Below are 15,191 nucleotides of genomic sequence, written 5' to 3' on the forward strand. Positions count from 1 at the left end.
GAAATTTTGAGGCTTGTATCCTTGTTCTTAATATAATTCTGTTAATTGCTGATGGTCTTTTTTAATGAAATTTTACCAAAATATATTATATGGTGTGTCATGTATATCATGGATAGATGGTGTATTGTATATAATGGATGGGTCATGTGTCATGCATATCTTGGATAGATGGTGCATTTTGTTTATCATGGATAGATGGTGTGTTGTGTATGTCATGGATGGATGGTGTGTTGTTTATGTCATGAATAGATGGTGTATTGTACATATAATGGATGGGTCATGTGTCATGTATATCTTGGATAGATGGTGCATCTTGTTTATCATGGATAGATGGTGTGTTGTGTATGTCATGGATGGATGGTGTGACATATATATCATAGAGAAATGGTGTGTCATGTATATCTTGGATAGATTGTGTATTGTTTATATCAGAGAGAGATGGTGTAATATGACTTATATCATAGAGAGATGGTATGTCATATTTGTCATGGATAGTATACATGTCATATATATCATGGATAGATGGTATGTCATGTATATCATGGATAGATGGTGTCTCATTTATATCATGGATAGATGGCATGTCATGTATATCATGGATAGATGGTATGTCATGTATATCATGGATAGATAGTGTGTCATGTATATCATGGATAGATGGTGTCTCATTTATATCATGGATAGATGGTATATCATGTATATCATGGATAAATGGTATGTCATGTATATCACGGATAGATGGTGTCTCATTTGTATCATGGATAGATGGTATGTCATGTATATCATGGATAGATGGTATGTCATGTATATCATGGATAGATGGTGTGTCATTTATATCATGGATAGATGGTGTGTCATGTATATCATGGATAGATGGTATGTCATGTATATCATGGATAGATGGTGTGTCATTTATATCATAGATAGATGGTATGTCATGTATATTATGGATAGATGGTATGTCATGTATATCATGGATAGATGGTTTGTCATTTATATCATAGATAGATGGTATATCATGTATATTATGGATAGATGGTATGTCATGTATATCATGGATAGATGGTGTCTCATTTGTATCATGGATAGATGGTATGTCATGTATATTATGGATAGATGGTATGTCATGTATATCATGGATAGATGGTGTGTCATTTATATCATGGATAGATGGTGTGTCATTTATATCATGGATAGATGGTGTGTCATTTATATCATGGATAGATGGTGTGTCATTTATATCATGGATAGATGGTGTGTCATTTATATCATGGATAGATGATGTCATGAAACAAGTCATGTGCCTTAAGGTCAAGATTAAGGTGAGAGAAAAAATTCTTTGTGCAATTTTTATCTTTGTTCAGGGCATAACTGAATATTTGTTGGTGGTGAGCTTTCAGATTTGTTGGTGGTGAGCTTTCAGATTTGCTCTAGTTCCAATTGTTTTTCAGGACCACTTGTAACAGATGATACAAGAACATGGAATTAAAATAATCAATATTTTCCAAAACCTACTTGCCTCAGGAGTAAACATATTGGAATAATTGTTAGTTTTTGATCAAAATACAGGTATGCATAATTCATTAGTTGGAAAACTTCCTCATCTTGATTCCTTTCTTTCCTATTTTCAAATACTGTGTTCATAAATTGGTGTCCATTGTAACAGTTATCTTGTCAACCATCAGATCTGGGGTACTGAGTTCTGAATTATGTCAGATGTATTTGAACCTTCAAATTACAAAAATTTGAGAATGGCAGCAAGGTTTATATGTACATGTATAGTGTACATGGATTAATGGTATGTCATCTCAGTTTGATGGCATCTCATGTTGTCAAGGGCATCATCATGGATGGTGCAGGACAAAATTGAATAGAAGTTTCTTCATATTTTTATTGTTATTATTATTATTATTATTATTATTATTATTATTATTACTATTATTATTATTGTTATTATTATTATTATTATTGTTGTTGTTGTTGTTATTATTATTATTATTGTTATTATTATTATTATTATCATTATTTTTGTTATTATTATTATTATTATTATTATTATTATTATTGTTGTTGTTATTATTATTATTATTATTATTATTATTGTTGCCTGAAGGTAGATATTATAATAAAATTTGCTATAACACTGGTGGTGGTCAACAATGTACATATTGTGCAATATAAAAACAATATTGCATAATAAATTCTCTTTGAGGATGAAGCATACAAGATGATATAATACTTAAAACAGTAATTACATTTTGGGGCAGAGAACCATGGATTGGCACATACAAATTTTAAGAAAATTGGCAACTAAAGTGTAAGTGGTTAGACAGAGTATCTGTACTCACAAAACAGTCTTGTTGTTTCCATATTAGCAGTTCCATTGAAAATGACCACAAAGAAACAGAATTTCTAATATTTCTCTGGTTGATTCCACTCCAATTCAGCAACTTAATTTCTTGCTTAGGCACTGACCAACTTGTAAAACACTATTTTCCAAATCGTATATGCTGGATATGTCCAAAGAGCACGAGTTTTGACTAAAAATAAAAGACATCAATCAAACATTGGAAGTTTCTAAAATTAAGCTTGTATTTAGGCTTGAAATTTTTTTAAATTGAAATTTGTATGTGAGGGTATATACTTTGTAATGCACATGGGCTGAATAATTAGGCAGGTGCAAAACTTCCCCAGGCAAATTTGGGAGTTATGTAAACCATTAAATTTTAGTGACAATTTGAATTTTGCACTGCTCAGGAGTGGTGTCTTTAATTATATCAGCAATTCCTACAACCTAAATGATCCATTCCTCCAAGTGCATGTTACTTTAGCTTTAGAATGACAAGTGGCCTATGCATACACTTGTATAAGTGATTTGAAGATGATGTTGTCATTTTCCAACTATAGTATTTGCGCACCCTCTCATTCAGTTAAACTCCCCTACCAGTTTCAAAAATGAAAAATATCAATGAAATGAAAAATGACAAAAAGACTTAGCAATTTGATTAATTGATTTATAATTTCTAACTTGATTCTTGCCAAGGGGTCAGCTTATTGGCGTTTCAAAACAAACAGAAGCTCTCGATGTAAACAGACCAACTGCTCACTGTCCTTTTCTGTATTCTAAAATGCTCCATTTCAATAAAAATTGTGCTGACTGTATCCAGTCTAGTTTTAATATTTCTAAAACAAATTAAACAAATAAAAAGGAGGAGCTTTTTAATGCATATTTTCAAAGAGATGTAACTCCAAAATGTAAGGAATTATTGTGATTATCAAAGACAGTAAACTACATCACATATGTTTTGAGTATACTTATGATGGTGACAAAAATGGCTCCTCCCAGCTCAGGTGATGAATTTATTTAGACAATGACATTGTGTGGTGCATGGGTGTGTATGATAGTTGGGTTGGTGGTCTGTTGTTTTCTTGACTTAAACAGTTAGGTCAATTAATTAATTTATACATTTTGAGCAAGAAACATTTTTAGACTATGGCATTGTTTGATGCTTGGTTGTGCATTCCAATAATTGAGAAAACATCTTTTGGCTATGTTTTTACCCAGGATTGAACAATGGTTGTATACTAGATGCACTGACGACAAACACAAAGAAGAAATAATAGCTGTATTGTTGATGATTTACTGAAAATTGGATTAACAGTTATCAGCTTTTAAAGGAGTTGATGTCTTTCAAAATGAAGCAAGAAGCAATGATGATATTTTTTCAATGATGAAGCAACACATCAGACCAAACTACTAAATCCAACTTTAGTTTGTTTATTTTCACATTAAAACTTTGTCGTGTTGCAAAAACATGTCAGAAATTATAGTAAAAATTGGTTAAACCCAACCATTATGGAAGATTTTTCTAAACAATAATTGAATCAGGCTACTTATTTTCTAATAACCTTGGGTCATGCAAGCAGCATATTTCACAGTCCATATACACTAGCCAAAAAAAAAGAACAGGTCACATGCTGTCAATATAGTGACAAAGTCATTTAGATCGCTATTAACAGTCAAATATGTATATATAGTAGTTCTTGTTACTTCATTTGTCTTGACATAAAAAAAATCCCAATCCCAATAATGTCATCATTAGAAACCTTCATATAGGGTTTCATTGTAGCGATCAAATGCATTGTTTTTCATTTGAGTTAATCCGTAATGCCTGGGGTGACTGAATTCTTTGGTTTTAACAAGTGACCATCCTTTTCCAGATTTGATTGTCTTTGTGAAAGGTTTGTCTTGTTTGTAGCTTTCTTGCTGTTATAATTATTAAAACAGACACCAAGCTGTCACCTGTTCACTGTGTTGCAGCTGGTTACACCATTTGTTTATTAAGCTGATCTTAGCATTTTTGGTGAAGTAAACCTTTTGCTTTTGTCTCAGTAAATTTATTTTGTTTCTGGACGGGTTAATTATTGTTATCTATTTCATTCATTGGTATATATATATATATATATATATATATATATATATATATATATATATATATATATATATATATATATATATATATATATATATATATATATATATATATATATGTGTATATATATGTATATATAGATACATACATGCATATATATATATGTATGTATGTATCTATATATATATATATATATATATATATATATATATATATATATATATATATATATATATATATATATATATATATATATATATATATATTCCTTATTTGCTTTAATGAAAACCACAATTTATAAGGAGGATTACCAAATGCTATCATCGTGCAGTTCTTTGTTACATTGGAAGTAATTCTGACATTTTTGGACATATTAAGTTTACTATATATTATCTTACTTACTTTTTCAATTCTTATGCTAATGCTTGGAACTTTTTAATTTAAATAATATAAATGTGAATGTTTTATGATTGATGTAGATCATTACAGCCATATAAAATTATTTCCAAAGGAATAAAAAAAATTAAGACTAACTATGAATAAAGTATAAAATGCATGTACGATAATTGTAGGTATGGCAGAAGGGGTGGTCTTACGAGACAGGTTTTATTGTATTGGCATAATGTACATTCAGTACATATATTTTCATTGCTTAACCTCCGTGCTTTGGAGGATGTATATGTAGGACTGATCTTGCACTCAATTTCAAGAATGCGATAACATTTAAAGGACTGTTAATGCAGATATGACATCTTGTATGGTACTGGCAAATCGGTCAACCCTGTTCATTTAAAATCATCTGTTGGTTCATTATGTGATTTTAGATTTAGCTACAGCTTATTATGCATTAGGATCAAGCAGAGGTCCAGGACGTTGTTGGCAATGTGTGAGACAATTAATTTCTGTTGTTAGCAAGGGGTGAAAATTTTGTGTGTATGTGAGGTGAGCATGCATGACATATCATTTCTAGTAACTGTTCAGCATGTGTGTGTGAGGGGCCCCAAGTGGCCGAGTGGTCTAAAGCGCCCTCCATTACGGATTACTACCATCTCACCTCTGTCTGCGTGGGTTCGAGTCTCGGATTCGGCTAATGTAGGTGTGTGAGAAAGCTTGCCAGTTGCGTCTCGTGGGTCGGTGGTTCTTTCCAGGGTTTTCCAGGGTTCTTCCTCCACCATTAATACTGGCCGCCATGTATAGCCTATCATGTGCTGAAAAATGGCGTTAAATCCTACAACAACAACAACAAAAAATGTTCAGTGTGTGTGGAGTGTGACCATATTAACATTTCCAGATGTGTGTGTGTGTGTGTGTGCATGCATGCATACATGTGTGCATGTGTGCATGCATGCATGCATGCATGTGTGTGTTCCAGTAACTGTTCAGTGTGTATGTGTGAGACGAGTATGATCATATAATTTCTAGTAACTGTTCAGTGTGTGTGTGTGGAGTGTGGCCATATCAACATTTGCGGTAACTGTTCAGTGTATGTGTGTGTGTGTGATCAACATTTCTAGTAACTGTTCAGTGTGTGTGTGGAGTGTGATTACAACTATAACAATGACATATCTGGGATATAATTTGCACGTACATAAATTTACATAAAATAACAGATGATGCTATGGCTTATTGATTTCTAGGTCAATATAAAATATTTATCTGCAACATAGTCATGTAAAGTTTTACAAAGACAACAGTTTGTCTGTTTTATTTGTTTATCTTGTCTATGTTTTGAATTTGCTTTTGTAAAAGACTCATTAAGAGTCGAAAGCACTCAGGCTAGCTAGATACTAGTTTTGCACTATTCTTAGTCAATTTATTACATTATATAATAATACATGTAATAATAATAATAATAATAGTTATAATGAGGACTTTGTATAGTGCCTAATCTTAAGAAGCTCTAAGCGTTTTACAACATTAGACAACACCTATAAGATAAAAAACATAATAATATTATTACAAAAACAAACACCATGAAATTAGAAAAACATTAAAAAATAAAAAACACGCTGAGAATATTTCAGGTAGGAAACATTATTAGGTCTTTAAGTTTGTTCTTGCAGTCAAAATAAGTGAGTTTTGAGAGCCTTCTTGAATGTGATCACTGTGTCTTTGTGTCTAAGTTCAGTGGGCAATTCATTGGTTTTAAGCACTGTCTTTATTATACTTTATTTTAAAGTAGAAAATTTTCTGAGTTCTAGAAAGAGGGGTTTTCTTAATGTGACCACTCACTTTATAGCTTTGTTACAACAGTCCATTAATAGGATTGCAAATATAAGGATTTATTATTTGGTCTACGTACATTGTGTAAAGTTAGGTATTGGTTAAATAATATTTGCTTTTCTGTATTTTTTTCTTTGTTTTTTCACAAAAATGAGTGAACTCAGAATGCAACCTTGACTTTACAGTATCTCTCAAATTCCATTACATAGCATTCTCCCTTTTTTTAATTCTGACCTACATAGTTGCATTTTAAAGCTAAATCTTTAATAACATAATATCTAGACTATGCTTTCTATAAATTGTCTATTTTCCTGACTATATTTGCCAGTGGTTTATGAAAAGAGACAATTTAATAAAGTAGTACTTCCCAAACACAGCAGCAGGTGCTCGACATGAGCTTGATGTTGAAAAAAATAATCTGAAGGTAACAAAATCATACCAAGTGACAAAAATGACCCCAATGACCAGTTCTGACATAGGACCATAAGTATAGTATGATAGGGTCCTACATCAGAATGGGTTATGGCGATATTCTGAGGTAATATTTTCACCTGGTATGATTTTCTTTCCTTTAGATTTTGCTTCTTTTTGAGCATCTATGGACACGGCGATGTTCACCATTATTTCTCCATGACAGGCTCATTTATGGTTCCAAACTGATTTTTGTGAAGAAAATATTGTACACATGGCAGTTAAAATATTCTTAAAACACAAATGGCTATTTAAATAAGTTTAAGTTTTGAAACACAAGTTGGTAGGTTTTAATCATCAAAGGATAACTTGTGGGAATCAGGCAGAAATAGTTGCTAACTTACTCGGGGAAAGGGTTAATGGTCAATCAGCTATCAAAATACACGCCTGTGAATGTGCAAGAATTTGTTTCTCGGTACAGTTGATACCTACACCAGTTATTTGATGTCTTGAAGCCTACATTTCACCTTCAGCTATAACATAAGACTGGAACAAACCTGGCCAAGGTGAGGGAGCATTTGAAAAGGATGATCATTTGATGTTCCTCAAAGAAATCACAGGGCTTAGTCATTATCGCTTTCCTATTGCACAGGAAGGCAAAGTTTACATTTGTTTAGGTGACTTAGTTGCCCACTTTTCCTGGTAGCATGACCCCTGATACAGAGCATCAGTTTTTTTTCTCAAATGTATTTAGTGTACATGAAAAATGTTTAAGTTAGTGGCACACAATACAAATTTCAAGAGTACCTTGAGAGAATTTATGAAATTTTGGAAGCTAGAAATGAGTGGATGAAAATGGTCAAAAGTTAAATAAAATGGAATATAAACATTTCTCAAACCAATGTAAAATCTCTTATACCAAAATATTTTAAGATGATTGAACGTTTTATTTTCATCATTAGATAACAATTTTCATGTTTATTTTCAGTCCTGATTGCTATGCTGGGATTAATATGTCTGAGAGGCACCAGCGGGAGGACTTCAGCTTCTGGCCAGGAGTACAGGTAAAGTTTATAAATTTAAGTAATAAATAACAAGTAATCAAAAAATAAACTATTGATGTATTGGTAGAACATTTTCAGGTACCCCTCATCTACCATTATATTTAAGATTACTGGTATGCCTACTGTGATATAGACTTAAGATTACTGGTATGCCTACTGTGATATAGATTTAAGATTAGTGGTATGCCTACTGTGATATAGATTTAAGATTAGTGGTATGCCTACTGTGATATAGATTTAAGATTAGTGGTATGCCTACTGTGATATAGATTTAAGATTAGTGGTATGCCTACTGTGATATAGACTTAAGATTACTGGTATGCCTACTGTGATATAGATTTAAGATTAGTGGTATGCCTACTGTGATATAGATTTAAGATTAGTGGTATGCCTACTGTGATATAGATTTAAGATTAGTGGTATGCCTACTGTGATATAGACTTAAGATTAGTGGTATGCCTACTGTGATATAGATTTAAGATTACTGGTATGCCTACTGTGATATAGATTTAAGATTACTGGTATGCCTACTGTGATATAGATTTAAGATTACTGGTATGCCTACTGTGATATAGACTTAAGATTACTGGTATGCCTACTGTGATATAGACTTAAGATTACTGGTATGCCTACTGTGATATAGATTTAAGATTACTGGTATGCCTACTGTGATATAGATTTAAGATTACTGGTATGCCTACTGTGATATAGACATGCATGATAAGCAAATCACCAAGTGACAAATATTAAGCAAATTTTATCTTTGGTAAGCACTATCCATTGATAAAACCACTCCAACTTTTCATAATATTTACAAGATTGGCTTCCTTGGTTTGTAAGGGAGCATTAAAATGATTTTCGACAAAATATATTTGCCTTCAGTTTTTTTTCATGATGCAGAGAGATTTTTCTGTGTCATTTCTTTAGGTGGAAATTTGTAGAATACTTGCAGTCCAGTCTTAATAAATGGCCAATAATTCCCCGGGTGGCTGAGTGGTGTACAGCACTTACTGTTTCCAATCACTATGATTTCACCTTTGTCTGCATGGGTTTGAGTCTTGGGCTGGGTCTTTGTAGCTTCCAATGGTCGGTGGTTCTTCCCAGGATTTTTCCAGGTTGTTCCTCCACTGCTGTTATACCAGCTGACCATATGTGAAAAATGGCATCAAGCCGACAGCAAAAACAACAACAATAAATTTGCTTAGCCAGATAGGTCTGAAAACTTTATTTTTTGGGTCATGCTGCTTCACCTGGCCATAAGGCCAAGTAAATATATGGTAGCCATGTAAACTGTGTGCATGTTTCTGCATTGGGCTATTTCAGATTCTTCAACAAAACGCGTAGATCAACCTCAATAAAACTAGGTGGAAATGTTCGTCTGGACATGACATCAAAATTGTGCTAACTTTGGCTCCCCATGACACATGATATCAGTGTGTTAATTTTGGCTCTCCAAGACTCATGACAGCAAAAGTGTTTTATATTTGGCTCCCCATGACACATAATATCAAAGTTGTGCTCATTTTTACTCCCTTGACAAATGATATCATAATTGTGCTCATGTTGGCTCCCCGTGACACATGATATCGCAATGTGCTTTATATCTGAGTTGCTTCTCCTGGTATGACTTCCATAGTAACCATATAGTAACCATATGGAATACCTATTTGCAACTTGTCCAGAGGATTTGAACCCATTTTTAATATAACTTTGTAGAAGTCTTGTTCAGAAAATACTATGTGATGATTTTCCTTCTAGATGCCCTCAAAAGCAGCACTGTGCTTTATTTAGCAGCCAGGTGGATAACCCATCTTTGATGTCTTCTTTACAACATATAAACCACTTTCAGTCAGACTTGTAGGATTATTCATGGGGCATGCTCTGTGCTTTATCAAAGTGTTGTCAGAGTGTCTTCCTTAGCACTGGTGTGGAATCCATCACAGTGGTGTGGAATCCATCACACTCGTGTGGAATCCATCACAGTGGAAACTACTTTCAGGATATCCAGAACAGCCAAGTCAGTTTTAATCAAATTTGGTGTAAGTATTTCTTTGGACATTTTCTTTCAAAAATTTTCTCCAGCAGCAGTGTGTCTTCCAAAGCTACTACATTTCTCATCCTGACTGGGTAAAAACTGATGGGGCTGAGTAAAACTTTACTACATACTTGTCCCTGGGTTGAGTAAAACTTTACTACATACTTGTCCCTGGGCCGAGTAAAACTTTACTACATTATTGTCCTTGGGCTGAGTAGATGCATGTTTGCATCTTGTTATTAAATCTGAGTTCATTTTAGAGTGTTAACATTAAAATTTAGCATCACTGAACATTTTGCATGCACTAATTGCTGGTTACTTAAAACTATAAAATTTGCATCTTCCTGCTAGTTACCTGTCTATAATTTGTTGCAAATGAAGCCAGATTTTTATTTTTGCTTTTTTTTTACCAGAGTTACCCAATGTAAAATTGGATCTTAAATGGTTAAATATCGTGAACATATTAGTTTCATACTTAGCCCTCAATTTCTCACATTTACAATGACATTTTTAGGTAAATTAGACATCACTAGGATGTGGACTGAGTTTCTCTTTCAGTGAGTTGCCATATCTTTATGAAGCAAATCCTTGAGAAACTTAGAGAATGTCAACAGTTTCATAATTTTTCATCTGATCATATAATGCCCCAGGTCTCCAGTATTCTCAAGACTGAACTTTATTCATATTTTGTCATGCCAAAGAGAAGACAACAGCAGATATGTCAGTAAGTATGTCATGCCAAAGAGAAGACAACAGCAGATATGTCAGTAAGTATGTCATGCCAAAGAGAAGACAACAGCAGATATGTCAGTAAGTATGTCATGCCAAAGAGAAGGCAACAGCTGATAGGTCTATAAGTACGTCATGCCAAAGAGAAGACAACAGCTGATAGGTCTATAAGTATGTCATGCCAAAGAGAAGACAGTAGCTGATAGGTCTATAAGTACGTCATGCCAAAGAGAAGACAACAGCTGATAGGTCAATAAGTATGTCATGCCAAAGAGAAGACAACAGCTGATAGGTCTATAAGTACGTCATGCCAAAGAGAAGACAACAGCTGATAGGTCAATAAGTATGTCATGCCAAAGAGAAGACAACAGCAGATATGTCAGTAAGTATGTCATGCCAAAGAGAAGACAACAGCAGATATGTCAGTAAGTATGTCATGCCAAAGAGAAGACAACAGCAGATATGCAATAAGTATGTCATGCCAAAGAGAAGACAACAGCTGATAGGTCAATAAGTATGTCATGCCAAAGAGAAGACAACAGCAGATATGTCAGTAAGTATGTCATGCCAAAGAGAAGACAACAGCAGATATGTCAGTAAGTATGTCATGCCAAAGAGAAGGCAACAGCAGATAGGTCTATAAGTATGTCATGCCAAAGAGAAGACAATAGCTGATAGGTCTATAAGTATGTCATGCCAAAGAGAAGACAACAGCTGATGGGTCTATAAGTATGTCATGCCAAAGAGAAGACAACAGCTGATAGGTCTATAAGTATGTCATGCCAAAGAGAAGACAATAGCTGATAGGTCTATAAGTATGTCATGCCAAAGAGAAGACAATAGCTGATAGGTCTATAAGTATGTCATGCCAAAGAGAAGACAACAGCTGATAGGTCTGTAAGTATGTCATGCCAAAGAGAAGACAATAGCTGATAGGTCTATAAGTATGTCATGCCGAAGGGAAGACAACAGATATGCCTATAAGTACATCATGCCGAAGGGAAGAAAACAGATATGTCTATAAGTATGTCATGCCAAAGAGAAGACAACAGCTGATAGGTCTATAAGTATGTCATGCCAAAGAGAAAACAGCAGATATGTCTATAAGTATGTCATGCCAAAGAGAAGACAACAGCTGATATGTCTATAAGTACATCATGCCAAAGAGAAGACAATAGCTGATAGGTCTATAAGTACGTCATGCCAAAGAGAAGACAATAGCTGATAGGTCTATAAGTATGTCATGCCAAAGAGAAGACAATAGCTGATAGGTCTATAAGTACATCATGCCAAAGAGAAGACAATAGCTGATAGGTCTATGTCATGCAAAAGAGAAGACAATAGCTGATAGGTCTATAAGTATGTCATGCCAAAGAGAAGACAGTAGCTGATAGGTCTATAAGTATGTTATGCCAAAGAGAAGACAATAGCTGATAGGTCTATAAGTACGTCATGCCAAAGAGAAGACAATAGCTGATAGGTCTATGTCATGCAAAAGAGAAGACAATAGCTGATAGGTCTATAAGTATGTCATGCCAAAGAGAAGACAGTAGCTGATAGGTCTATAAGTATGTTATGCCAAAGAGAAGACAATAGCTGATAGGTCTATGTCATGCAAAAGAGAAGACAATAGCTGACAGGTCTATGTCATGCCAAAGAGAAGACAGTAGCTGATAGGTCTATAAGTATGTCATGCCAAAGAGAAGACAGTAGTTGATAGGTCTATAAGTATGTTATGCCAAAGAGAAGACAATAGCTGATAGGTCTATAAGTACGTCATGCCAAAGAGAAGACAGTAGCTGATAGGTCTATAAGTATGTCATGCCAAAGAGAAGACAACAGCTGATAGATCTATAAGTATGTCATGCCAAAGAGAAGACAACATCTGATGGGTCTATAAGTATGTCATGCCAAAGAGAAGACAATAGCTGATAGGTCTATAAGTATGTCATGCCAAAGAGAAGACAATAGCTGATAGGTCTATAAGTATGTCATGCAAAAGAGAAGACAACAGCTGATAGGTCTATAAGTACGTCATGCCAAAGAGAAGACAACAGCTGATAGGTCTATAAGTATGTCATGCCAAAGAGAAGACAACAGCTGATAGGTCTATAAGTACGTTATGCCAAAGAGAAGACAACAGCTGATAGGTCTATAAGTGCGTCATGCCAAAGAGAAGACAGTAGCTGATAGGTCTATAAGTATGTCATGCCAAAGAGAAGACAATAGCTGATAGGTCTATAAGTACGTCATGCCAAAGAGAAGACAATAGCTGATAGGTCTATAAGTATGTCATGCAAAAGAGAAGACAATAGCTGATAGGTCTATAAGTACGTCATGCCAAAGAGAAGACAACAGCTGATAGGTCTATAAGTATGTCATGCCAAAGAGAAGACAACAGCTGATAGGTCTATAAGTACGTCATGCCAAAGAGAAGACAACAGCTGATAGGTCTATAAGTACGTCATGCCAAAGAGAAGACAGTAGCTGATAGGTCTATAAGTATGTCATGCCAAAGAGAAGACAACAGCTGATAGGTCTATAAGTACGTCATGCCAAAGAGAAGACAATAGCTGATAGGTCTATAAGTATGTATGCCAAAGAGAAGACAATAGCTGATAGGTCTATAAGTATGTCATGCCAAAGAGAAGACAATAGCTGATAGGTCTATAAGTACATCATGCCAAAGAGAAGACAACAGCTGATAGGTCTGTAAGTATGTCATGCCAAAGAGAAGACAACAGCTGATAGGTCTATAAGTATGTCATGCCAAAGAGAAGACAATAGCTGATAGGTCTATAAGTACGTCATGCCAAAGAGAAGACAATAGCTGATAGGTCTATAAGTATGTCATGCCAAAGAGAAGACAATAGCTGATAGGTCTATAAGTACGTTATGCCAAAGAGAAGACAACAGCTGATAGGTCTCTAAGTATGTCATGCCAAAGAGAGAGTTCCACCAACTTTCACAATGCATGTGATTGTAATTTTATTATAAAGTACATGATGTCAAGACAACAGCCAATTGGTCAAATTTTAATTGGGGTCATGACCATGACACGTCTTATTTCTTTAGGCCAATCAGCAATCTTTCCTTTCATGTCACTATTGAAAATGGTTATTGAACTACAGTATGAAATCATTTAGAACAAAAGTTGTTGGAAATAAAAATAGATGGAATTCTTCTTTCAAATGCATGTTGCCAACATTTTCATTTTAAAGCGTAATTACATATTTATATAAATATCTATTGCTGTCTTTTCTTTGGCTTGACAATGCATTAATGACAATGAATTAATAAAAAGCTGCACTGTCTGGGGCAAACACAACTCTCTCTGACTAGACAGAAATCATACAATTTGGATATTTTCTATCTCATATTTCTCCCATATCTAATTCTTAAATAAATGGAAAATTTCTTGATGTGAATGTCAGTGACACCTACAAACAAAAACTTGAGGGCTATGTGCAAAAGTGCATTTTCCCAAGTTACAAATCTAATCTTGTATTATATGTTTATTTAATGGACCATGTATTCATTTTCTTCAGAGCAGCTGAGGAAATGTTTGGTCTTATGTGGCATGAATATTTCATGTGCTGTATCAAAGTTATGAGCCACTCTCTAGCAGTGGTATTGCTTTCTTAGTAACCAGGTGGAAAACCCATTTTCACCTTGTCAAGAATGGCCGAGCCAGGTTTTCTCAAAATTGATGTGAATGTTTCTCATGATAGACTGAGTCCTATACGTAATTTTCAAGGTGGACTTAAGGTGGATTTCATACGGGTTTTAAGCGTTTCTGCCTAAACCATAATTGCTCATTATGGAAGCTTAGGTGAATTTCAAGCAGAATTCAGGTGGATTCAGGGCAGAATTTTAGGCGAAATATGCAAATTAGCTGTTCTAATATTCTGCTTGAATAAAAATAATCCATCTCAGATTTCTGCCTGAAATAAAAATCCACCTGAAATCCTGTACAAAATTGTCCTGGCGGACTTTAGGCAGATTTCAGACGGGTTTCTTAAACGTTTTCTGCCTGACCATAAACTTAAAGAAGCTTAGGTGAATTTCAAGCAGAATTTTAGGTGCAGTATGCAGATTAGTTGTCTTAAGATTTTGTTTAAACAAAAAAATCCATCTAAGAATTCCACCTGAAATAAAATTCTACCTGAAAAAAAACTGCTTGAAAGTTCTGCTGAAATAAAAATCTGCCTAAGTTTTCCATCTAAAAAAAGGCTTCCTAAAATGTCTACATAAATATCATCCAGTAAAAAGTCTGCTTCCAATTTCTATTAAACT

The 15,191-nt window shown here is 34.2% G+C and overlaps 1 protein-coding gene across 3 annotated transcripts in view; it reads left to right on the forward strand.

The window, feature by feature from the left end:
- The window catches only part of LOC149781801 (uncharacterized), a 440,127-nt gene that overhangs the window by 183,647 nt on the left and 241,289 nt on the right, over nt 1-15,191 (forward strand). For all 3 annotated transcript variants that reach the window (XM_089935960.1, XM_089935961.1, XM_089935962.1), the window contains exon 2: nt 8,056-8,131. In XM_089935960.1, the coding sequence (XP_089792086.1) occupies nt 8,056-8,131 (76 nt within the window). The remainder of the gene's footprint in view (nt 1-8,055; nt 8,132-15,191) is intronic.

This window comes from Sinohyriopsis cumingii, chromosome 15, assembly GCF_028554795.1.
Source record: "Sinohyriopsis cumingii isolate HCF-2022 chromosome 15, ASM2855479v2, whole genome shotgun sequence".
Classification (NCBI taxonomy): domain Eukaryota; kingdom Metazoa; phylum Mollusca; class Bivalvia; order Unionida; family Unionidae; genus Sinohyriopsis; species Sinohyriopsis cumingii.